The sequence below is a fragment of the Neocloeon triangulifer genome, unplaced genomic scaffold, assembly GCF_031216515.1.
Source record: "Neocloeon triangulifer isolate White Clay Creek 2 clone unplaced genomic scaffold, ASM3121651v1 ptg000011l, whole genome shotgun sequence".
Taxonomy (NCBI): Eukaryota; Metazoa; Arthropoda; class Insecta; order Ephemeroptera; family Baetidae; genus Neocloeon; species Neocloeon triangulifer.
In genome coordinates this window covers 272,179-296,368 of record NW_026775553.1, presented here as the reverse complement: position 1 = coordinate 296,368, position 24,190 = coordinate 272,179, and the positions used below count along the sequence as shown (strand labels likewise).

The 24,190-nt window shown below is 42.0% G+C and overlaps 3 protein-coding genes across 3 annotated transcripts in view; 1 reads left to right on the top strand and 2 right to left on the bottom strand.

The window, feature by feature from the left end:
- The window catches only part of LOC132196204 (calcium-independent phospholipase A2-gamma-like), a 34,310-nt gene extending 16,675 nt beyond the window's left edge, over window positions 1-17,635 (bottom strand). The window contains exon 1 of the mRNA XM_059618702.1: window positions 17,502-17,635. The gene's annotated coding sequence lies outside the window, so the exon portion shown is untranslated. The remainder of the gene's footprint in view (window positions 1-17,501) is intronic.
- On the top strand, window positions 1,202-22,006 carry LOC132196160 (dynein axonemal heavy chain 10-like). The gene is made up of 42 exons (XM_059618626.1): window positions 1,202-1,331; window positions 1,441-1,450; window positions 1,587-1,671; window positions 2,004-2,345; window positions 2,659-3,259; window positions 3,980-4,506; window positions 5,765-6,094; window positions 6,159-6,605; window positions 6,659-7,141; window positions 7,227-7,319; window positions 7,381-7,533; window positions 7,588-7,702; window positions 7,841-8,055; window positions 8,221-8,598; window positions 9,057-9,372; window positions 9,510-9,760; window positions 9,967-10,161; window positions 10,461-10,605; window positions 10,662-10,848; window positions 11,058-11,256; window positions 11,335-11,490; window positions 11,745-11,932; window positions 12,172-12,384; window positions 12,525-12,633; window positions 12,692-12,857; window positions 12,911-13,074; window positions 13,291-13,512; window positions 13,567-13,807; window positions 13,856-14,013; window positions 14,064-14,153; window positions 14,203-14,381; window positions 15,055-15,217; window positions 17,259-17,457; window positions 17,516-17,658; window positions 18,241-18,390; window positions 18,554-18,719; window positions 19,201-19,335; window positions 19,604-19,794; window positions 19,849-20,019; window positions 20,560-20,736; window positions 21,523-21,669; window positions 21,719-22,006. The coding sequence occupies exons 1-42, from the start codon at window positions 1,202-1,204 to the stop codon at window positions 21,860-21,862; spliced, it is 8,874 nt and encodes a 2,957-aa protein (XP_059474609.1). The 3' UTR covers window positions 21,863-22,006.
- On the bottom strand, window positions 21,898-24,015 carry LOC132196207 (peptidyl-tRNA hydrolase 2, mitochondrial-like). Its single transcript, XM_059618707.1, has 3 exons — window positions 23,696-24,015; window positions 23,557-23,640; window positions 21,898-22,886 (listed from the first exon to the last, which is right to left on the bottom strand). The coding sequence occupies exons 1-3, from the start codon at window positions 23,840-23,842 to the stop codon at window positions 22,599-22,601; spliced, it is 519 nt and encodes a 172-aa protein (XP_059474690.1). The 5' UTR covers window positions 23,843-24,015; the 3' UTR covers window positions 21,898-22,598.
- Between the last annotated feature and the right edge of the window lie 175 nt (window positions 24,016-24,190).

Sequence of the window (24,190 nt, the reverse complement as noted above, 5' to 3'; positions counted from 1 at the left end):
AAAATTTATTGTTGAAGACTATTTACAAAGAGTAAAATCAAGTCTTGTCAACAATTCTGGATACAATTTTTAATTGTTGAACTTAAATTGCTCCTAATATTCCAAAACCTGATTACAGCCTCTACAAAACAGTTTTCTAAGGTCACAGGTCAATGACCTGGCTTTAAAAATGAAGAGGTTTTCAAAATACCAGAAGAACTTTAATACTTTGACATCTTGTGAATAGAAATAATTTGTTATAAATCATTACTTAGGAATTCAAAAGTTATGAATCATTGAAGGTAGAAAAAAAATACATTTTTTTCCAATCTTCCATTTTACTTTGCCACCCTTTCAAGAAGAAATTATTTTGAGACGTTAATTCACAATTGCTCAAACACTCTGGTAACTGAATCGATTTCACACTTGATCAGTATCTCATCAAATAAATCACATTAATTTTTCTTCTCTCTGTGCTTGTGTTTTGTATTTTATTTTGTGAATTTTTTTTAACCACCACCAACCCATAAACCGTTAAGGAAACTTTTGAAAATGAGTGCTGAAAAACTGTTATAAATAATTCAAATGTTACTAATAAATTCAGCAAATTACTTTTCATCCCTTTTCATTGCACAAATTTATTAATTTTTACGAGTCTAGTTTGCTAAATCATATTTTAATATAAATTTAAGCAATATTTCATCAGAGAAAATATAAATGAAATAAAACTTAATTGGTCTTGACGAAATCTGCGTGTCGTATAATTATTTGATGTACCTTTGACCTTTCTTTACCGAAACTGTTTTGCTCCTAGATTGATCGATTGATGTCTTTTTTTTATTGATTTTGAAATTTCAGAACACGGAGGCCAAGTGGTCGTCGACCCTGTGGGTGGACGTGGTGTCGGGGTCGCTTTCGAGCAGCGTGGAGGGTCTGGCGGCCGAATTCGGCCGCCTGCCGGAGGCGGCCAAGGGCCTGTGGGCGGCCGGTCGGCTGGAGGCCGAGTTGGAGGGGCTGCGACGCGACGTCCCTCTGGTGGAGGCGCTGAAAAGCGAGGCACTGCGCGAGCGCCACTGGCTGCGGCTGCAGCCGACCAAGGGGAGTGAGTTGCGGCTGCGCGACCTGCTGCGTCTGCGGCTGCACGAGCGGCGGGACGAGGCTCTGGCCCTGCTGCACCAGGCCCAACAGGAGCTGCAGCTCGAAAGGGCCCTCGAGCGCCTGCATGCCCAGTGGCAACTCCTCGACTTCCGGGTCACCCCCACCGACCCCCCTACCCTTCAGGACACCTTCGAACGCACCCTCTGCACCGTCCACGCCCATCAAATGCAACTTGCCACTTTACTCGACTCACGGTAAGCTTTTTTGATATTAAATTAAAAGTGATTTTTTTTTTTTTTATCTTTGCAACATTTTTAAATTTTAAAAAGTTTTATTCTTTCTAAGATCATCGTAAGATTTAAGGTGGAGATTGGTAATTGAAATAAAAAATTAATCTGACACAAAAGAATTTGATTCAACGTACAAGAAAAATCGCGTCCAGCGCAAATCTTGAAAGCACATCTAATGTTTTTTTTATTTCACGAGTGTTATTTTTAATATTATTTCAGGTTTGTGGAACCGTTTCTGGATAAGGTTCGCGCCTGGGAAGAGAAACTATCGATTGTGGAGGAATGTGTCACGTTATGGTCCATGGTGAGCCAAAATTTACATGATATAAAGTCAATTTATGCATAATCTTGCAAGATTGGAAAAATTATTTGCTTTTGTTTAAAATTTACAAAAGACATTTCCATGCGGAATTCTAAAGCATATTTTTAAGAAATTATAATTCCAGCACTGAAAGGATTTTCCATCCAAGTGTTTCGATCATGAAAATGAACGTTACTTTACAGATTATTATTAATTATGTATTTTAATTTGAAAAAAAAATCACAATTTGGACTGTTTTGATCGGTTTTGAAAGATTTTTACGAATGTTCGTCTCATTTATGACACTTTAAAATTTTAAGAATTTAAATTTGCAGATCAGCAATTTGTGGACTGAGGTGTGGTCGTTGTTTGGGGTGCGGGAGGCGGACGTGCCCCCGGAGGCGGCGGAGGCGTTCGGCGCCACCCGGAAGGTGTACCTGGCGCTGGTGGGGGAGGCGGGGAAAAGTCCTCAGGTGTTGGCCACGTGCGCCGCCCCCGGCTACGCGAAACGCCTGCGATCCTTGCTGGCGGCCCTGGAGGCGGACGCCGCCTCCTTCCGCCGCCTCCTCGCCGCCCACAGACAAAACCTGCCTCGCCTCCACTTCGTCCCTGACCGCCAGCTCGTCGCCCTTCTCGCAGCCCCCCTCCCCCTCTGCTTCCAACGCATCCTCGGAAAGGTGAAGAATTTTCAAAATTTGCAAAATCAAAATTCAGGAAAACATGAACAAGAAAATGTAAGGTTGGAAAAATAATTTTAATTTGGTTATTTTCAAAAAAAAATATATATATTTTTTTAAATTTTATCTCAAAGCCTGAAATTTGATGTAACTTGAAAACAGATTTTTCCAGAAGCGTTTTTCTTAAAACTTTGAACACTGACCAAAAATTTTCTGGCTATATAAATTTTCCTTTTGATGAATAATTTCAATTACTGATGATGACCCTGAGCACTAACCAAACTTTTGCTTCTGATTTTTTTTTCCTTTTTAGAAAAGCAACGCGTACCCGCACATTTCGAGGGTTGAAATGGAAGGCGATTCGGCCGAAGGGTGGACCCTGACAGGGTTCACGTCGATCGAGGGCGAGCTGGTTCCCTTCGAGCGCCCTTTCAAGGTGGACCCTGAGGCAGGGCGCGCCTTTCTCCTATCGCGTCTCGACGAGGCGATCAAGGCGGCCGTGGCCGCCTCTGTGGCCAGGTCTGTGGCCGCCCCCGCAGGAGACGTCGTGGGGGTGGTGGAGGGGGCGGCGGCCACTTTGTGGCAACCAGCCCTGGACGTCGCGTGGACCGAGCAGGTGGAGGGGAGTCTGCGAAAGGGCGTGGCCCCGAGCTGTGCGCCGTTCGACGCCGCCCTGGCCGCCGTCGTCGACGCCCTGAGAGGCCAACGGCCACGCGTGCAGGCGGCCAAGCTGGCGGCGGCCGTGGTGTTGTTGGCGCACCACCGCAGCGTGGTTGAGAGGCTCGTGGCCGCCGCCGCCGCCCACCCTGATCACTTCCTGTGGCACACCCAGCTCAGGTTCTACTCCTCGCCTCCCCAACCCCTTCAGGTACGCCAGGCCTTCGCCCAACTCGACTACGGATACGAGTTCTCAGGTAAAAACCTCTCATCATTCTCACATGCATTAATGATTTCAAGTAAATATTATGAAAAGTTATCGATTATTATAGATTAATTAAAATTAATTACCAATTATCTTTTCAACTTTTTTGTAAAATATCATTAAAAATAACATGCTTCTTTATTATTACAATTCATCTTATCGATACAATTTTAAGAGCGTCCAAAAAGGCATTTGCTAGAATATAATCAAAATATTTATAAATTATGTAATTTTAGCATTCATTTTCTTTAGTTTCCCAAAGTGTGCCATTCGTTCTGCAAGTGTAATTTATAACTAAATCATTTTAGATTTGAAAAGTTAAAACCCAAATTTAATATGAATATGATGAAAAAAATACCTTTTTGAATTTGTGTGTGAGGCGAATCTTAAAAATTATAATTTTTAATATTTATGGTGCAAATTATAAGGATGAAAATAGTGAAAAAATAAAATCAATATAACTTTCCAAATTGTATAACTACGGTTTTCTGGGAAATTAAATGGAAAGGTAGAATTATTTATATATAGATATATATTTTTTTTTTAAATCTGAATTTTATACTTACATGTTTTAATCATTAAAAACACGTAGTGTAAGTTTAAGTAATAAGTTTAAACATCAACATTTTGGTAATTTTCCCTTATCAAAAAGCTAGTTATAAGTTATAAATGGTAATTATTAATAATTTTAACTTTCGATTAATATTTGCAGGAATCGGCGGACAAATTGTCCGAACTTTGGCGAGTGAGAGGGCGACGCTGGCGTCGACGCAGGCGCTGAGCCTCAAGTGCGACGTGTTGTTGCGGGGGTGGGGGAAGGCGAGCGTGGTGCGCGACCTGGCCAAGAGCGTGGGTCGGCGCCTGGTGGAGACGCACTGCGGAGGGGGCGGAAGCCAGGTGGGGCGGTTGCTGGTGGGGGTGGCGCAGACCGGCTTCTGGGGGTGTTTGGGGCGGCTCGAGGCCCTTGACCCCTCAGCCCTGTCGCTGCTCGCGGCGCGCCTGCGCACCCTCAGGGCAGCGCGCCTCCTCGCCCTCCCCTCCTTCGCCCTCGACGCAGCCACCCCCGAGCTTCGTCTGCACCCTGCCGGGGCGATTTTCGCCACCGCGGCTTCCAAGCCCCACCGCAAACAACTTCCCCTCACCCTCACCGCCCTCTTCAGACCCGCCGCCTGCGCCCAACCCGACCTTCTCGCCGTCTGCGCCGTCAACCTTCAGGCCATCACCTTCAAGAACTACAAGGTACAAAAACCCTTCATTTCACACCCCTATAATTTAACCTCCCTTCATTTAAAAGAACTTTAAAACAAAGTAAAATGTCTGGTTGGGAATTTCACCATGCTTAGAAACACTTTTAAGTTGGATTTTTACTAAATAAGTTTGCAGTGTGATCACACATTTCTCACAAAATCGGGCTTTCAAGCTATACCGGATCATATTTGCGAGTTTTGAAAAATTCTAGCTCCACCATAATTTTAATTATCTATCCCATAGAACTGGTGCAGAACCTTCTGCACCTGTCCTGCACCAATTCTGCACCACTACTGCAAATGTCGTGACTTTAAATAAGTTAGGGATGATCTCTAAGAAATTTTTAAAAATTAGCCCTATGCGATTGTTTCAATTTTATGACTAGTGCAAAACTGGTTCAAAACCGGTGCCAAACTGGTGTAGAACTGGTGCAGAACCTTCTGCACCTGTCCTGCACCAATTCTGCACCAGTTATGCACCAATTCTGCACCAATTCTGCACCACTACTGCAAATGTCGTGACTTTAAATAAGTTAAGGATGATCTCTAAGAAATTTTTAAAAATTAGCCCTATCCTATAAATTCAATTTTATGACTAGTGCAAAACTGGTTCAAAAACAGTGCCAAACTGGTATAGAACTGGTGCAGAACCTTCTGCACCTGTCCTGCACCAATTCTGCACCAGTTATGCACCAATTCTGCACCACTACTGCAAATGTCGGGACTTTAATTAAGTTAAGGATGATGTCAAAGAAATTTTAAAAATAAGCCCTATCCAATTAATTCAATTTTATGACTAGTGCAGAACTGGTTCAAAACCGGTGCCAAACAGGTGTAGAACTGGTGCAGAACCTTCTGCACCTGTCCTGCACCAATTCTGCACAAGTTATGCACCACTACTGCAAATGTCGTGACTTTAAATAAGTGAAGGATGATCTCTAAAAAATAATTTAAAAATAGCCCTATTCCATTGGTTTAAATTTATGACTTGTGCAAAACTGGTACAAAACCGGTGCCAAACTGGTGTAGAACTAGTGCAGAACCTTCTGCACCTGTCCTGCACCAATTCTGCACCAATTCTGCACCACTACTGCAAATGTCGTGACTTTAAATAAGTGAAGGATGATCTCTAAGAAATTTTTTAAAAATAGCCCTATCCGATTGTTTCAATTTGATGACTTGTGCAAAACTGGTTCAAAACCGGTGCCAAACTGGTGTTAATGAGAATGTTCTTTTTTTTACTATTTCAGAAACTCTCACGCAAGATGACCAAGATTTTGGAGTTGAGTCGAGACCGTTTGTCGAGTCAAACTCACTACGAGTTTGGCGTCAGTTTTGCGAACGTGACCTTTGACTTTTTGAGAGCTTCTTTGACAAACAGGAAGGTTGAAGAAGCGGAAGAGGAGGAGCTTCTGGCCATGGCCCTCCGTAAAAGCGTCCTCCACAGGCTGCATTCTGACGACAGGGCCACCTTTGACCAGCTTATGGCCGACATCTTTGTCAGGATCAACTCTTCACCTGAGGACCAAATCGTAATAAGAGAAAAAATTTCAGCCCTGATGAATCGAAACAACCTGAAGGTATATTTATTTATCCACCTGATTTTATCATTTGGCAGAGTTTTGAAAGCAATTTCTTCTGCAGGTAATTGAAGGTCAGAGTCGTCAGGTTTGTCACGTCGTGGAGGCGCTGCAGCTGCGAGGGTGGGTGGCGGTTTTGGGGGCGAGCGGGGGTGGCAAGTCCGTGGTGCTTCAGGCAGCCCTGCAGGTGCTTGAGGCTGAAATTTGCCCACTGAATCCGAAGGCGTGCACCCTCGACGAGTTTTTCGGCCTCGAAGGACCTGACAGGGTGGAGGGCCTTTTGTCCAGCTGCCTCCGGAGGGCGTCAGGGTCGGCCAAGAAGAAAGCCCTTTTGTTCGACGCGCAGATTGAGCCCGGCTGGTTCGACGCCCTGAGCGCTGCCCTGCTCGATTTCCCTGACCAGGACGATGTTCTGTTCGTCTTCGAGTCGGACGCCATGCCCAGGGCCACGCCCACCCTTCTGCACAGGGCGCCTGTGGTCTTCATTGACCCTGCCACCGTCCATTTCAAAGTATAAAGTCCGTTTTAAAAAGTGCAAAATTTGCAAATGAGAAATTTTGACAGGAAATCTGGGAGGCGAAAAGGTTCGATTCTTCTGCAGAGCTGCAAGGTTTGTTCGAAAGGTTCGCGGTGCCTTTGCTGGAACAACTGGACAAGTGGCGAACCCTGGTGCCCTTTTCTGCAACGGCCGCCGTTGAGCAGTTGAGCGACGTGCTGGCCGCCCTGATGAAGTCCTCAGGGCCCTCAGACTTGGCTCCGACCTTCCTGCAAGCAGTTCGATTGTCTCTAGGTGCGCTCTTGCCAACCGACCTGCGACCTGAGTTCGACCTGAAGGTGAGAAAAGCGGCCGCTGACGATCTGCTACTTCCCCCTGACGAGGGCAGTCTCTTCGACTTTTGCTGGTGCCCCCAAAAGCAGACCTGGATCAGGTGGCAGGACGAGGCGGTCCCTTCGGAAAGGTTCGTCCCAACCCCCACTACGGCCTTTTTCCACTGGATCCTCGACAGGTTCAACCAGAGCTGCTTCCACGACCTCGTATTCAAAAAGGTTTGTTCTTAAAACAAAAGAAAGTTTAAAATTCCAGATAAGTAGGACTTATTTAAAATTGAAATATCTGTGACTTAAAAATTAGGTTTCAAGGCCGCTGGTACTGATTGGTTGCGAAGGCTCTTCAAAGTCGCTCACCGTGCAGACTTTCCTCAGCAACCTCGACCCCTCAACTCAGGTACGTCTCATTTTGATCATAATTTTACATATTTTATTTAAAAATTAAAAACATTTAACAGGCGTGGCAGAGTTTGAACTTTTCACTGCAGACGAGCGCTGCGGACGTTCTAAGCGCCCTCAAGGGTTGGTTGCGCCTCAGGACGCGCAACGTGGCTCAACCGGCCGACAACAAGAAGCTGCTTCTTTTCCTCGACGACCTCCACATGCCCTTGGTAGTTATTCTTCCTAATTAACCTTTGAGCTTTTTTCCATATTGAATTCTGCAGCACGACGAGCTGGGGTCTCAGGAGCCGATCGAATTCCTCCGAGCGCTGCTGCAGAACGGCGGATTTTACAACGACCGCGACTCAAACTTCCAGTGGGTTCGACTAGAGAACGTTGGTGCGTTTTATTCCTTTTTTTTCAATAGCTATTAACAAAAAAATTTGTCTAAATCCAAAGAAATATGAAGCATTTTTTAAGTTCTAAATATATTAATTTCATTTTGAATTTATTATTTATTATTAAAATATTTTGCAGGCTTCATTGGGTCAATCACGTGCGACGAATTGAACCCTACGAGAGTTTCGCCGCGATTTCTGGCGCGACTCAATCTCGTTTTGGCGCCGAAAATCTCGGACGAGCAACTTCACCACATTTTCAGCACCCTGCTGTCGAACCACCTGCGAGATTTCAGCCCTCAGGTCCAGCAACTCGCCGACACGATCATCTCTGCATCGCTCCACCTCTACTCGGTAATAATTTTGTCGACAAAACTTTTAACCAAAATTAACCTAAAAAAAAAAAAAACAATCAAAACGCTCAAATAATGGAAGTTGATAAAAAAAGGTTATGAAATGAATTTCTAATTCAACCTTTTTTCGTGCAAGTAATGTTAATTTGTAATTGAATTTTGTTAGGTGCTGAGCGAGTCTTTGGGCGCGACCCCTGAGCGCTGGATGTGCCGGCCGGGGGTGCTGGACCTGACGCGGCTGGTGGTGGGGATGTGTCAGGCGCGCCCTGGCAACTTCGGCGAGCCGGAGACCCTGGTCAGGGTGTGGCGCCACGAGGTGGACAGGGTCTTTGTTGACCGGCTCGAGAGTCTCGCGGACCGCAGGGAGGCCGAGCGTCTCGTCCAGGACGCCGTCCACCACTTCTTCGCGCCCTTCGAACGCCACGCCCTCCGCAACCCCCTTCTCTTCGGAGACTTCCGCAACGCCCTCGTCGCCCAACGCCAACACCCGCGCTGCTACGAGGACCTCCTCGACTTTGAGGCCGTTTTCTTCCTCTTCCAGGAGGTAAGGAACAAACAAAAGCGTCAATTTTTTTTATAAAATTGAGCACATTTTCTGAGAAAATTAATTTTTTTAATAAGCAGTTAAAAAAAATAATTATTCTATATGATATTTAATAATTTTAATTTCCTCAATCCATTTTTGAAGTTAAATAGAAACTTTTAATCCAAATTAATGCCAGCAACAATTAATGAATTCAAGAGATTGTAGATTTGAATCCTTCTCAATTGAAGTATAATTGGTAAAAATTTCATTGTTTTTAAACTTAATAAAAGCGCCTTTCACCGGCTCATTTAATTAAATAATGTCCATATCCACGACACCTGTAAATTTACTTTTGTTTTTAGTGGCAATTGTGATAAATGTTTCATTCAAATTAATTGAAAACTCATTCACAGCCTTTGTAATTAAGAAATAATCCTTGGATTGATCATTGACCATATTATGTGGTTGATTCGCAGGTGCTGGAGGAGTACAACAAGGGGTCGGAGGAGAAGTTGGAGGTGGTTCTGCTGGACAGCGGGCTGGAGCACGTGTCGCGGCTGCACCGCGTGCTGCGCATGCGCAGAGGCCACTCGGTGCTGGTGGGGCCGCCGGGCTGCGGCCGCCGCTCCCTCTTCAGGCTGGCCGCCCACGCCGCTCAATGCCGCCCCTTCCGCCTCCCACTCTGCCCCCGAGCCGCCACCCACACCCTGAGAAAGGTCTTCGATCAGGTCGGCTCGGGGACCCTGGACGCCGCCGTCGTCCTCGTCAGGGACCACCACCTCCGCAACAAAGGTCACTCCCCACCGTATTCAATTATTTATTGTAAATTAAATTGCTGAAAGATCCTTTCAAAATTTAACCACGAATTATTTGAAATTTAGATTTTATTAAGAAATTTCCTGCCAAATTGATTATGAATTCGCTTTCAGGCGTGGCTGAGATGGTGTACCAGGTGATTTCGAGCGGATGGGTGCCGAGTTTGTTCAGGGAGGGGGTTCAGGCCGAGGAATTCAAGGCGGCGTGCGTGGCCGGTGTGCACGTCGTGCTCAGTTTGGAGCGCTCGACGCTTTTGGCCCTGACCGGCGAGTACCCTGAGCTGCTCAAGTTTGCCACCCTCGACTGGTTCCGACCCTGGGACCAGTCGGCCCTGCTCAAGGTCTCAAAACACTTCATCGCCAATGTGAGTCTCAATTCATTTGATCAAATTTATAACTTTATTCTAAATATATAATTTCCGGAAAAGTTGAAATTGTATTATAAATAAATAAAATCAACATTTAACTTATTACTATGAAATTAAGATTATCAGTTAGAAGCAAATTTTAACAATCGAAGATAAAACTGTAATATTTATTTTAATTGATGTTTGAATTTGTTTGAAATCAGAGCAGTTTGGTCGTCGCCGAAAAGAAAGAGTCCGTTTTGGCGCACGTGGCGCGGACGCACGAGGTCGCCGAGGGCATTTTCGCGCAGCAACACCAGAGCCTCGGCGCAATCAACTGCTCGCCGAGACTCTACGTCGACTTCGTCCGCCACTTCCTGCGACTTCTCGAAACCAACCTGAGCAGGACCCACGCCACGGTCAGTTTTTTGCTGTTGCGAAAATTAAAATATTCTAGTTTAAATATTTGTCGCAGAACTTAACAAACAAAATTTGCTTACTTTTCCTCCCGAACTGTAAGAGAAATTACAAATAATAATTCCCATTTCGAAAATTCTTTTCGTTATTAAATAAGGATAAAAAAGCAGCTATACAAAATATTAGCCGATTTAACTTAGCAGATGCTGCTTTTCATTCTATTATTTTGAAGTTCCTATCTTTTCATTAACCACATGTTTACCAAAAAAGAATAAATTTTCATAAATGTATTATTTTGAAGCTGACCGAACTTCTAACGGCGTTGGCAAAAATTGGCAAGGCAAGGGATGGACTCGTCGAATTCCGGGAGATTCTTCGGGAAAAAGAGACCCTTTTGGAAAAGGAAAAGGGCGCCAGCGAGGACCTGGTCAGGAAAATCGTGGCAGGTGCGAGTGAATCTGCTAATTCTCAAAGGTTTCTTTTAAATAAATCTTGTTCTCAGTGGAGGAGGAGCGGGAGGGGAAGACGGAAGCGTGGTCCGAGTGGGAGAGGGGGGTGGAGCGTCAGGTGCGCACCCTGGCGTCGGACCGTCTGCAGGTGCGTCGCGTCCTTGACTGCGCCCTGCCCGAATTGGCCGCGGCCCAACAGGCCATCGCCGCCCTTCAGCAACAAGACGTCGCGCAAATCAGGTCCGATTTGTACTAATATTTTTTACTGTGTAATTTTTTAGATACACTGAACGTTGAAAAAAAAAAACGTTTGGATTTTGTAACTGAAATTAATTTCCATAATTCTCAAAACAAACTTAGATTCTAAATTACTTTCAAACCATTTATTCCAACGGAAATTAATTAGACGCATGAACGTAAATATTTCTTTCTCTTTTTCAAATCCATAGAGAGTATCTTTTGGATTCTTCTCCTTCATCGGAGTGTTTGAAGCAGTTCGTCGTGCAGATTCCTTTGCTGCGGGGCCAAGAATCCGCAACTGCTGATCAGATTTTGGACAACGTGCAAGTTTTTCAGAAGGTCTTTTTGCTGCCAGACCACGACACTCTTTCCCACTCGGCCTGTCGCAAGCTGAAGGTTCTTTTGAAGGTACGACCTTCGAGAATCAAATAATTATTTGCAAATTTGATTGATGGTTTTATGAATAACGGAATCTTAATTTCATAGAGATGTTCGACTTTGGACGCTTCGATTTTGGAAAATGTTTCTGCGTTCAAGTCACTCGTGGGTTTTGTGGACGCGGCGCTTCAGTATTGCAACGTGGTGCGCGAAATCAAACCCAAGCTGGAGCAAATCGCTGGCACCGAACTCGAGTTAACCCAGGTTTGCTTCCAATTTCTAATACATGGAAAAAAATTGACTGGAAAACACGTGGCCGTTTTAGTTCTTTCCAGAAGAATTAAGACACTGAAATTTATTTAAAAACTAGTCTCAATTTGCACAATAAAAAAATAAAAATAAAACATCTTAACTTTGAAGCTCCTTGAAATTTTTCTTTGCATATTTCTAAAAAATGTCAATTGTTTCCCAATTTATTTATCTTATCTATGCATACGTTGATGATGAATTTTTTGAAGGCAAGAGAGAAATCCGGAGGAGTGCAGGAGGAAGTGGTGCTGCTGGAGCGACGAATTTCGGAACTAAGCGAGGAGGACTCGCGACGACGGCAAAAGGTCAGTGAGGCCGAAAGGGATGCGACCTCCTTTGCAGATCGATTGACAGGCTTGGAAAATTTATTCGCCAGTCTTCAAAACGACGAAGAAAGGTAATAAAATTATTCAAATATTAAAAATAATAACTTTGGGGAAGAGAAAATTAAAGCAAAATAAATTTAATATAACATTTTAAAAGCTGAGTTGTTGCAAAGCACTCGTCAGAATTTTGATTTATTTTTAGAAACGTTCAAGGCCCTTCAAATATGATTGTTTAAACTAATTCACATAATAATCTGATTGATTAATCTTTAATTTCTTAAATTGAATTGAAACTCGAATTTCATTTCAGGATGTTGGTCAGCGTGAACGAGTTGGAAGCAGAGAAGAGGAACCTTTTGGGCGACTGTTTGCTGACTTCAGCTTTTCTGAGTTACGCGGGACCTTTGAGTGGCGTCGGCCCTCGCAAGGATGCGATTGAAGAATGGCGCCGCAGCCTCGCCACCCTCAACATCCCCTTCTCGCCACGATTCTCTCCCTCCAAACTCCTTCCCCACGCTAGCAGGTACTTTATCTTGTTAATTATTTTATTTATTATGAACTTTTGATTTTAAAATTTGACTGTTTCCTGGAATTCATTTATTACATTTCAAATGAATAACTCTCAATCGTGGAATTTAAAAAAAAAGTTCCTTCTTTGTACAGAAAACTGAGCTTTCTTGGACTGGAAGATGCGGACGAAGCGACGCAACTCAATTGTCTGCTTGTTTTCGCCGCGATTCGAGCGCCGCTCTGCGTCGACACCCAGCAACAGGTTCGAATTTCTCAATTACCTTTTTTTTCATTCTCCGAACCAAAATTTTGCTGCCCAGGCCGCCGATTGGGTGAAGACAGTGGAGGGGAGAAGTTTGGTGATGGCGTCCGCCCTGGACGGTGACCTGGTGGAAAGGGTGAGAGGGGCGGTCGAAACGGGCACGCCCCTTTTGTTGCAGGACGTCGGCAAGAGCGTCGACGCCGCCCTTTTTGATCTGCTCGATGGTACGAGAATTAAAGTTTTAAAAGATTTAATTTAAAATTGATTTCGGGGGCAGAACTGAGCAAAGGGGGTGGAGAGGGGAAGGTGCGCGTGGGCGACGAGTGGGTGGCGCTGCACCCCCAATTCCGCCTCTACCTCAACTCGCGCGAGGCCAACCCGCAACTGGACGCAGCCGTTTTCTCCAAAACCACCGTCGTCGATTGCACAATGTCTGCTCAGGCAAGTTTTTTAGTTAATTTGTATTTTTTAATTGGCCAAGAAGTTAAATCACTTAGTTTGTTGTTTTATTTTTCGTACGTTACTAATTCAGGAATAAATTTTGCAACTAGATTGTTTTATATTCATTTTTAAAGCACAAAGAGAGAAATTTTGAACCTTTACTCTTTGTAATTTTGCGATGCGAAAAACTTAGAATTTATCAATTTCAAATAAAAGGCTTTGGAGGAAACGCTGTTGCGAGACGTGATCGGCGTAAAAGAGCCGCAAGTGTTGAAGTTTCACTTGGAGGAAAAAGTTCGGAGCCTCGAGTCGAGGAGACGCGAATCTGAACTGTACTCGCAGCTTCTCAGGTTGCTGGCCGACGTCCCTGAGGAGGTTTTACTCGAAGACCAACAATTCTTGAACAACCTCAGGACCACCAAGGATTCAATTTCTCAGGTTTTAAAAAAACTATCACTTAATCCTTCGTTGTATTTAAATTTTGCTCAAAAGTGTGAAAAGAGGATTTCGAGGACTTCAGACTCGGAGGTCTTCGAGGCCACGAAGGCGGCCCTGCTTGGCGTTGCTCGCAGGGCGGCCGTCGTGTTTTCGGTGCTGGCCGACCTGGCGCACGTGTCGCCCACCTACCTCTTCTCCCTGACGACCTTCCGCCACCTTTTGGCCTCGGCCCTTCGCGAGGGTGGCGACCCTGGCGACGCCATCACCACAAACGTGCACCGCTTCGTCTGCAGAAGTAAGAAATTCTAATTTTCTGCAAAAACGTTGCTTAACCTTAATTCAGGTCTGTTCCCTGAGCACCAGCTGACCTTCACCATGGCCCTGGTAGTGCGGATTGGCCTCTGTGACGGCCACCTGGCCGCTGATGAGGTCGCCTTTGTCTTCGATGACCTCGAAGGTGCGGAGGGGGTGGAGGGGGCGCCCACCTGGCTCCCTCCAAAGGTCAGAGTCACATTTTGTAAACGATTAAAAAACTCCTAAGTGATTTTCAGGCAGTGCAGGGGGCGTGGCTGTTGCAGCAAAGGTTTCCCGCCCTTTTCGGCCCCTTCCTTGACACCTTGCAGCAAGAGCCCTGGCGAAAGGTGAGTTTGCCCTGATTGTTCTTTCAAAGGTTGACGCGTTTGTTGGCAGTGGATAGAGGAGGCCGTTCCTGAGCAGCAGCCCCTCCCCGACGACTGGGACCAAAGGTTGACGCCCTTTCAGGGTCTGATGGTGGTCAGGGCCCTGCGCAGTGACCGTCTCGTTCCCGCCCTGAGACTCTTCGTCTGCCGCAACTACGGCAACCACTTCATCACGCCCGTCATTCCCAGGTAATTGTTCTAATGTCAGTAATAATGCGCCAAGTGGCTAATTTTTTTTGTTTTTAAATTTAATTATATTAGAAAAGTAGAAAAAATTATGAGTTTTTTTTACAATATCCTGATTTCTACTGTTGTTATTTGGATTAAAGTTAGCGATTAGGATTTTAAACTTTTTACGAAGAATTCAGAAGGCGGCATTTCATGCCTGCAACTTAACAAAATAGGCAACCTGCGCAACATTGATGACCTGCCGGTTGCATACCTCGCATAATCGTTGTTTTATTGCCCACTACTTTTTTCTCATCCGTTTTATTTGTCTCTTGAAAAGTAAAACGCAACTTATGTAAAAAAGTTCTAAGAAAATCTAATGTTAAAAATTACCCAATCAATTTTGCTCAAAGTTGCAAAAATCAAACAATTTCTGAGAAATATGCGGATTTCTGTTTTCAATTTCGAATGAGATTGATTCTCTCTTTAAACTTGAAGGAGGAACAAAATTTCAATAAAATAAATTCATCAAGTCAGTGAATTCCTTTCAATTTTATGAGTCGTGCCGGTTGCATACCCCGTAATAAACTTCCAACTGTTCTACAAAAACGCGTTTTTTCTGTATCAAAATTTTCTTTTTTAACTCCAGAACTCGTGTTTGTCTAATTTGATTTTGAAATGTTGATATTTTCAGCATGAGGTCGCTGCTGGACGAGAGCAGCGCGAGGACGCCGATCGTGTTGGTGGTGAGCGGGGGCGGCGTTGACCCCAGCACCGAACTGCACCGCCTCGCCCGCCAGAAGGGACTCGACGCCGGACACTTTGTCTCACTCGCCTTCACCAAACACTCCCAAAAGGTTATTAAAACAAAACTTTGCTTAATTGTTTGCAATTGAATAAGGACAAATTGGACCAAATTTCCATTAAAGCATAAAATATGCCCCGAAGAATAATTATTTAAAAAAAAGATACTCTTTAATTTCCTAACAGCGTTTTTTAATTGTGTTCTGCGCCATCTTTTTTAGTGAATGACAACCAGGTCTTTAAAAAAGTTAAATTAAGTTAGATTTTTTAACATCTTGAGGATCATTATTACATTTAAAATAAAAATTCGCTTTTATAATAACGCTCGGAAATAGTCATATTATTATGAATTTTGTAGCTTCTTCAATGACTTGTAAATTTTAACTTGCATAAAAGTTGCGAAATATTTACAAGCATTAAAAAACTGTAATTAAAATTAGTTTAATTACTTAGAAATCAATGTAACATCTTCAAATATAAAATATAGGGTGCGTCCAGGAAAGATTTGAGGGTAAATGTTAAAAATTTTTCTTGAAAACATGCCATTCCAATTTTCAAGTATGTTGTTGCGGTGGTCAAGAGGCCTCGCTAACCAAATTTTCAAGTCAAAATAAGGGGTGCTTTTCCGGGAAATCAGATTTTTCCAAAAACAAAAAATATGGAATATCTTTGCTCCTATTGAGAAATTATTAATGATCTTTTCGCTTCCATACGTAACTTTTTACGACCGACAACTTTTCTGTTGACAACTTTTGCGTAGGTCAAAGGTCAAGGTCACTAAATTGCAAATTTTACATTTTGACGCAATTTTCGCAAAGAAGCACCCCTCAGAAATTTTTCGCAGTATAGGAAAAAATGTAGCCCCAAGTGTGTAGAACAACATCCTTGATTTCCAGAATGGCATTATTTTTAGTTTTTTAATTAATTTTAAATGAATATTAAAAAACAGTGAAAAATCGCTTTTCCGCAATAGAAAATAATTTTCAAACAGCGATAACTCATTTTCTGTTAGAGATACGCAAAAATGTTATAGAACAAAAAGGATTTTTTTTTACTTTTTGCATCTAGCCATGTATTGGTTATACAGGTCAGGTCACTTGGGGTCATTGACCTCGGTGACCTGTGACCTTTAAGAGCAGTTTACTGAATATTTGGCACATAGTTAGGAAGAACTATTTTATGGAATGGTTTAAATAAGCTCATTTCCCACAAATTATTTTTTGAGGTCACAGGTCACCGAGGTCAATGACCCCAAGTGACCTGACCTGTATAACCAATACATGGCTAGATGCAAAAAGTCAAAAAAAATCCTTTTTGTTCTATAACATTTTTGCGTATCTCTAACAGAAAATGAGTTATCGCTGTTTGAAAATTATTTTCTATTGCGGAAAAGCGATTTTTCACTGTTTTTTAATATTCATTTAAAATTAATTAAAAAACTAAAAATAATGCCATTCTGGAAATCAAGGATGTTGTTCTACACACTTAGGGCTACATTTTTTCCTATACTGCGAAAAATTTCTGAGGGGTGCTTCTTTGCGAAAATTGCGTCAGAATGTAAAATTTGCAATTTAGTGACCTTGACCTTTGACCTACGCAAAAGTTGTCAACAGAAAAGTTGTCGGGCGTAAAAAGTTACGTATGGAAGCGAAAAGATCATTAATAATTTCTCAATAGGAGCAAAGATATTCCATATTTTTTGTTTTTGGAAAAATCTGATTTCCCGGAAAAGCACCCCTTATTTTGACTTGAAAATTTGGTGAGCGAGGCCTCTTGACCACCGCAACAACATACTTGAAAATTGGAATGGCATGTTTTCAAGAAAAATTTTTAACATTTACCCTCAAATCTTTCCTGGACGCACCCTATAACTATTTAAAAATTTATACGTTCCATGGTTTTTTTTTTGCATCTTGCATACTTTCAAGACTCTTCCAAATTAATTCCAGTTTGCAAAAATTTCAACGGGTTTTCTTTTTTCTTGGTTTTAATTTGGTTAAACTCGGTGCGAATTAAGGTCCTAGAGATTTAAACAAAATTCAAATGAAGCCCATCGCAGTCTGATTGAATATTTCAAAATTTCGGATTTTTCAGGAGGCGATGGAGGCGGTTTTGAGCGCGAGTCGTCAGGGTCAGTGGCTACTTCTGCTGAACTGCCACCTCGTGGCGCGACTGTCGGCGCTGATTTGGCGCCACCTGGACCTGAGCGTGCCGCACCCTGACTTTCGTTTGTGGCTGACCACGGACGACGTGGCCCACCTGCCCCCCATTTTGCTACACCACGCCCTCAAAGGTTCGCAAAAACTTAGGAGAAGACGAAAAGGTGGAAAAACTGACCTTTGTTGATTCAGTGGTGCTGGAGGTGCCGAGGGGGCTCAAGCTCAAGCTGACCGCCACCTTCAGGAAGATGGACCCTGAAGTCATGGCCGCCAGCAAACACCCGCACTTCGGAAAGGTCCTCTACGCCCTGGCCCAGCTGCACGCCACCCTGCAGGTACACAAAAGTTACTCATTACGACGAAATTTTGAAAATCTGAATGAAATTCTTCATAAAAAGACAATTCCAAAGATACGGTTAAATGTATATTTCAGTTTGTAATTGAAGAATCTGAAACATCAAAGAGGCGGCCATTTTTTCCAAGATGGCTCCCAATTGAAAATATTTCAAAACTTGCGCAAACGTTTTACAGAATTTTGCTTACAGCAAAATTGCCTTACCAAATTCTACCAGTTGGTTTATGAATCTTGTATAAATTTAAAAAAAAACTTCACTTTCCACAAAGGTATGACTTTTGTATATTGAATTCCACTCATTTTCATTGAGAAAATGCACCGACTTTAATTTGTGGCGGAAACGATGTCACTGTCAAAAATTAGCGTGTTAAAACTGGACGATTCTCGCTAAAAGTTTTATTGATATCCAGGAAATTTCTTTTTTCACCAAATTCGGCACAAACAGGACTAATTTTTTTTCACGAATCCGCTTTCGGAATTTAAAATAGTAAAAATCTATGTTTAATAAGAATTACATTTTGATTTTTACCCTTGTTAACACATTTGTCAATGAAATTTTTAGGAGCGGTGCGAGTTTGAGAGTTTGGGTTGGAACGGCGAGTACCACTTTTCGAAACCGGACTTTGACGCGAGCGCCGCATTTTTGGGGCACTTTCTCAACCGCTGCGGCTCCAAAGTGCCCTGGCACAGCATCCGCACGTTTATCCAACAGGTCGAATTATTTTAAAACCATTATATATCTTTTTTTTAAACATTTTTTAGTTTACCATCTTAACCTACAATTTTAGTTCTTTTCATTTCTCTTTTTCCTTTTTGATAAAAATAATATTTTGTGCGGAATTAATAAATAAATGTCAATTCGTTTTGCGGTTCAGGTGGTTTACGGGGCGCACATGACGGACACGTGGGACTTGGGCTTGGTGGGCGTGTACCTGCGCGAGTTGTGCGGTGCCCACGTGCTTGGGCCAAAGTTCGCCTTTTACCAGGACGAACGCGTCACCTACGGCCTGCCCGCCGTCCACAACCTCTTCGGCATCCTAGGTTAGCCACTTTCAGTCCTAATTTTAATTTTAATCAACTCAAATATAAGCTCGGCAATCGTATTCCGTATTCCAAATGAAATCTTCTTTCTTTCAAAGGTGTGTAATTTTTTTTTTTAAATTTTTGCTGCTATATTTTTCTAATGTTGATATGAAATTGACACCTACTCTATTATGTATGTATTTTGCTTCAAAACAGATGACATTTTTTGTTTGAATAAAGTTTTGACACTGAATTGTTTATATAATAAATGGAAAAGTTACAAATTCACTATTATTAATAAGAAAGTAAAGTAATATAATATATTTGATCCTTTACAATCAATATTCTTCAGACTAAATATAATATTTGAGTCTACAATAAAATAAATTACCTTAAATTTTTTTCACTCCTTTTAAAATGAAACGATTTTCTGTCAAAATCCGAACCATGACTTAAGAAAATTTACTGCAAATTTTCTGATTCAACTGTTTATTAAAAGCGTACGTGGAGAATTTGGCGGACGATTTGAATCCTGCGGCGCTCGGGCTTCACGCCAACGCCGATTTGCGCCACAACGCTCGGGCGCTCCAAACCCTGCGATCCAACCTGGCCAAACTGCAGCCCGCACCAGCTCGTGAGTTTTCCCAAAATTTTCACCATTTTTCAATAAAATTTAAAGTTTCTATTATATTTTTTTCTCTGTCAAATAATTATTGAAATCAAAAGTATATTTCAAAATATTGCTTAGAAATAGAAAAGAATGAGAAACTAAATTCATAAATTTTGATAATTATTAAAAAAAATTCAAACACGGTAATTGAAACAGAAATTTCCTTGCTTAATGATAATTAATTTTAAAAAAACCTTTATCGTAATAAAAATATAAAAGTTGAAATTTGCAGTTGCGGTTTGTGACGGCGACGAAGGGGCGGAGCGCGAGGAGCTGCTGCGTGCGTTGCGTTTGTTGCGCGACGCAGTGCCTGAGGGCGTGGCCGAAAGTGGACACGCCCCCGAGAGTTTCATCGCCCTCGAGATCCGCGGCTTCAACCGACTGCTGGCCGCCGTCCGAGACTCGCTCGACGCCCTCCAGAACGTTCGTTTTCTCATGAAACACTGAATATTTTAAATAATTGAAAAAAAATTAAAGGTCGTGAGCGGAAAGGGCGGGAAAATGAGCCGCCAAAAGCGCGAGACGCTCGACGCATTGCGGAAGGAGCGTGTGCCGGACGCGTGGCAACGACTGGCCCCGCCCACCAACAAGACGCTGCTGCCCTGGACGCGTCACCTCAAACTCAGGCACAAGCAGTACTACGAATGGGTAATTCAGTCGCGGAACATTTAGCACTTTTAAATTATTTTTCATTTCTGTTTATTTTTGTATCACCACTTTAAACTTTCAAAAGGGACTAATTTTTGATTGAATTAAGAATAATTACAAGTGATTACAAGAAAATTAATATTTTTCGATTGGATACTGTATCAAATTGGATATTTTGATACTTAGTTAGCTTAGACGTTTATTTTTAATACAAACTATTCCTTTGAATTCAAATTTTCCGATTAAAATAGAGGATAGTTGAATGTAGAAATAAATTAAAAATCTATTGAATGAGAAAGATATTTTTTTTTAACATGAAAATTATAAAAATTATGAGCTTCAATTATAATACTATGATTCTGTGAACCTGAAGTTCCATGATGAAAGAGAAACTTCATGATTAATAAATGTAATAACCAACTTATGATATTTATTTTTTTAGGAGTTGATGAATCAATTTTTAAATATTTTCCGCAACGCAAAAGCGTTTTTAACTCTATTTGTGTTTGTGCAAGAAATTGAGCAAAGAGTTTTTTGCAGGTGATGATCCACGAGCCGTTGGTGGCGTGGCTGCCTGGACTGGCGAGTCCGCGCGCCTTTTTGCAGAGCGTCCTGCAGACCGCGTGCCGAAAACACCACTGGCCCCTCGAGCTGGCCGGTTTGGCCGCCGACTTCCTCCCCTCCACCTCCGCCAGCCGACTGCCCGCCCTCACAGACGTTAGTTTCAAAATTTATTATTTTATTCACAATAATTTCTATTCATCGTGCAAATATGATTTTAATCATACTTGTACATGATTCATTCCATTAAAATTAATTTGTAGATCTTAAAATTAATTAATCTAATATCTTTACTGTTTCATTAAAGACTATGAAAGTCATCTTTTTTTTAAATTCTCTATTAAAAGAGCCTCTAGTTTTTAGTAATTGAACTCATTACTTTTTAAGTAAAGCAATCATTTATTCATATTATGGTACGGACAGCAAAAAAACCCAACTTTTTATAGAACAAAAATAACAGATCTTTATGAAAATGAGAAGAATGTTAATTTGCTTGGTTTGCACGAATCTCTCACTTTAAAAATTATAGTTTTAAAATTGAGTGGAAAAATTAAAACTGGAAACGAATCAATACTTGCTTCATGTTTTGCTAATTTGCAGTCTTTTGTTAGCCACTGCCCTGTACAAAGATTACATAGACTTAACCATCTCTAATAATTTTAACCATTTTTTAAAATGCCCTTTTTATTCGTATGCTTTGAAACTCAATTAATCATAATATTTTTAATAAAAATCCTTAATAGGCTCTCAATCACATAAATCTATAATTGCAGATTTTAAAAGCAAAGAAAAGATCAAAAATTTAAAAACATTAAAGCAGTACAAAAGAAGTTACAAACTTGTATAAAAAATTGGAGTTAAAATTGATAAAATCAAAGTGAATATTAATTTGATTTTATAATTATTGCGAATATATTGTAAATGAAACGTTGCCTTTAACAGGGCGTGTACGTGAAAGGTGTGCACGTGGAAAACGGCGGTTGGGACGCGGATGGAGCGTGTTTGCGCGTCGCGAGTCCTGGCGAGCTCACCCAAAAACTGCCCGTGCTGCGAGTGACCGCCGTCGCCACCGCGCCGCAGCCACATCCGGTCAGTTTTTTTTAATTAATTTTATAAATAAAACTTTCGACTTAATCAGGGGAGGGTGCGGCTGCCCCTGTATTTCTCGAGCGGACACTGCGACGCCGCCCTTTGGCACTTCGACCTGCCCTGCAAGGACCACCCCAGCACCTACGTCCTCCACGCGGCCAAACTTCTCCTGCACACCGACCAACTAGATTAGATCATTTTTTGATGAGATTAAAAAAAAATTGTCCGTCGAGTAAAAGGGAATTTTTATTATGCTGTCACATTTAGGCGATTGAATGGCCGGTTTCATATCCCAGAGGCAATTTTTCATTTCCAGTCAATTACTTGTGAATCAAATTTGCAGATCAATATAATAGAAATGAGGTTAATATTGGTACTTTTGATGGAAAGAAACCAAAGATCGTCTAATTTAATCAAAATATTAGATTTATCTACTTGGTCCTTTTTTTATTAAATTGAATGAATCACTCAATTACATCGGTAAAAAAAATGTACCATTAATAAGCTGAGGTCACAAGAAATCGAAAAGAAATTAAAAAATGTAAAGATCACCACAAGATTTGATGAGAAAAAGAATTTAGTAGAAATTGGGCGATCTGATTGGTTCAGATGGTTCCCCCACCACTAAATTAATTTTTCCTCCAAAATAATGGCATGTGACATATTGTTGGAAAGGTCAGAACACAAGGAATCGACTGGAAACAAAAAAGATAAAGGTATTTTAAATTAGGAAGCCTCTTAATTTCGGATTCAGATTTTTTAATAAATTTCAGGTTTTTCCAACTTCTGTTATATGACAGTAGAAAAATAGAGTCCAATTAAAATGAATAAATTGATCATTTGAGACAGTTTCGAAAGATGAAAAGTGTTTTGTAATTGCGAATGGGAGTTTTTATTGGGGACTAAGGTGGGGACAGTGCGGGGTGTTCTCAGAGGAGGGAGAGGTGTCCGGTGACCTTGTCGATGGTGGCGCAGGGTCCGGGGCCGACGCCGAGGACGGTGGTGGAGCCGCTGGCGATCTGGGTGCGGCCGGCGTCGCGAATGAGGGCGACGCCGAGGCCGTGCGCCCTGGCCGCCGTGGCCAACTGCCGCAGCTGCTCCTCCCCCCCACTCGCCTTGAGGGCCACCTTGGTCTGGCCGCACCGCTCCCACTCGCCCAGCACCTCCGGGTTCCAGCGCTTGGCCTGCTTGTACGCCGCCACCGCCGCGTGCGCCACCTCACAACACAAATTCCTCTTTGTAAAATTTGCTTTAAATTAGTTTATACGTTGAGGACTCTTAATTGAGCCCAAATATTTAAAATTGTCAAATACAAATTATTTAAATTATCTTTTAAGTGGATGTTCTTCATTTTAGAGGTTTTATAAATAAATAAACTTTGAAAATTAACTCTTTTGATAGTTTTAAACATCAGAGCATTCGGATTTTACAGCAAAACGGTAATTATTGGAAATTCAGCCATCTCATTGGTCGAAAGGCTTCCCCCACCACTCGTTCTGATTAGCTTTCATAGATATGGAGTGTGACACATCGTTAGGAAGGTCAAGTCTCAAGGAATATACTGTCGTTGACCAGAATTGTCCTGGTCATTGTTTGATAATTTTTTTCTTAACCTCTGCCCTTGAATTTTACATTTTACACAATGCAAAGTGTGTTGAATTTGCTTTTGCTTTTTCTTATTGTTTTTTTTTTCTTCATATATCCACTTGACTCAACTAATTAAATTGGTACAATTCTCACGCCACATAATTATCAATTGGCGAAATTGATAAGCTCTCAAAAATCAGGCTATTAAGACCAACAATTGATAACGATAAAATTTCCTATTAAATTTTCATCAGATCATGCCAATACGTTCTAGGTAAATAAGGGTGGAGATGCATTTACCTGAGCGGCAATCTTGCCCTTGCCCATCTTCAGGTCGGTCCTGACGACCACCACCAACTTTTTCTCCTCGTCATCGTCCGACATCTGCAAAAGCAAAAGTTTTACAAAAAATGAAAAGAAGAAATACAAGGATGGTGACCTCCTCCTCGATCTCAGGGCCCGTCACGGACGAATTCGGCGACCTGAGGGTCTTGCGCGCCTTCCAGGTGAGCAGCCAGACGAAGCCGGCGCCGCAGCCGAGGCCCAGCACGAAGCCCCGGTTCAGCCACGAGGACAAACTGTCCATCCGTCTCTTTTCAGTCTTTGCACGGACGAGGCTCTCTCTTTTCCACAACCTTCGTCCTCTACAAAGACCCGACCTTCATCAGGTACAGTTTTCAAAAGCCGGCCGCGAACACAGTAACACACACGAGGGATTGTTTACCTTTTAATTTGATTTTGATTGATGCAAAAAAAAGCTCTTTGGTGCTCTTTGGTACTTGTTGTGTTTTGATCGGAGGGGTAAAGACAAAGGAGATATTATTATTAAAATAAATTCCTCACTTTTGAAGTTTTAAAACGCTTTTAAAGCAAAAACTATGAAAAAACAATATATTGATTCATATTTTTTTCATTAATTCTTAAAAAAATGTGA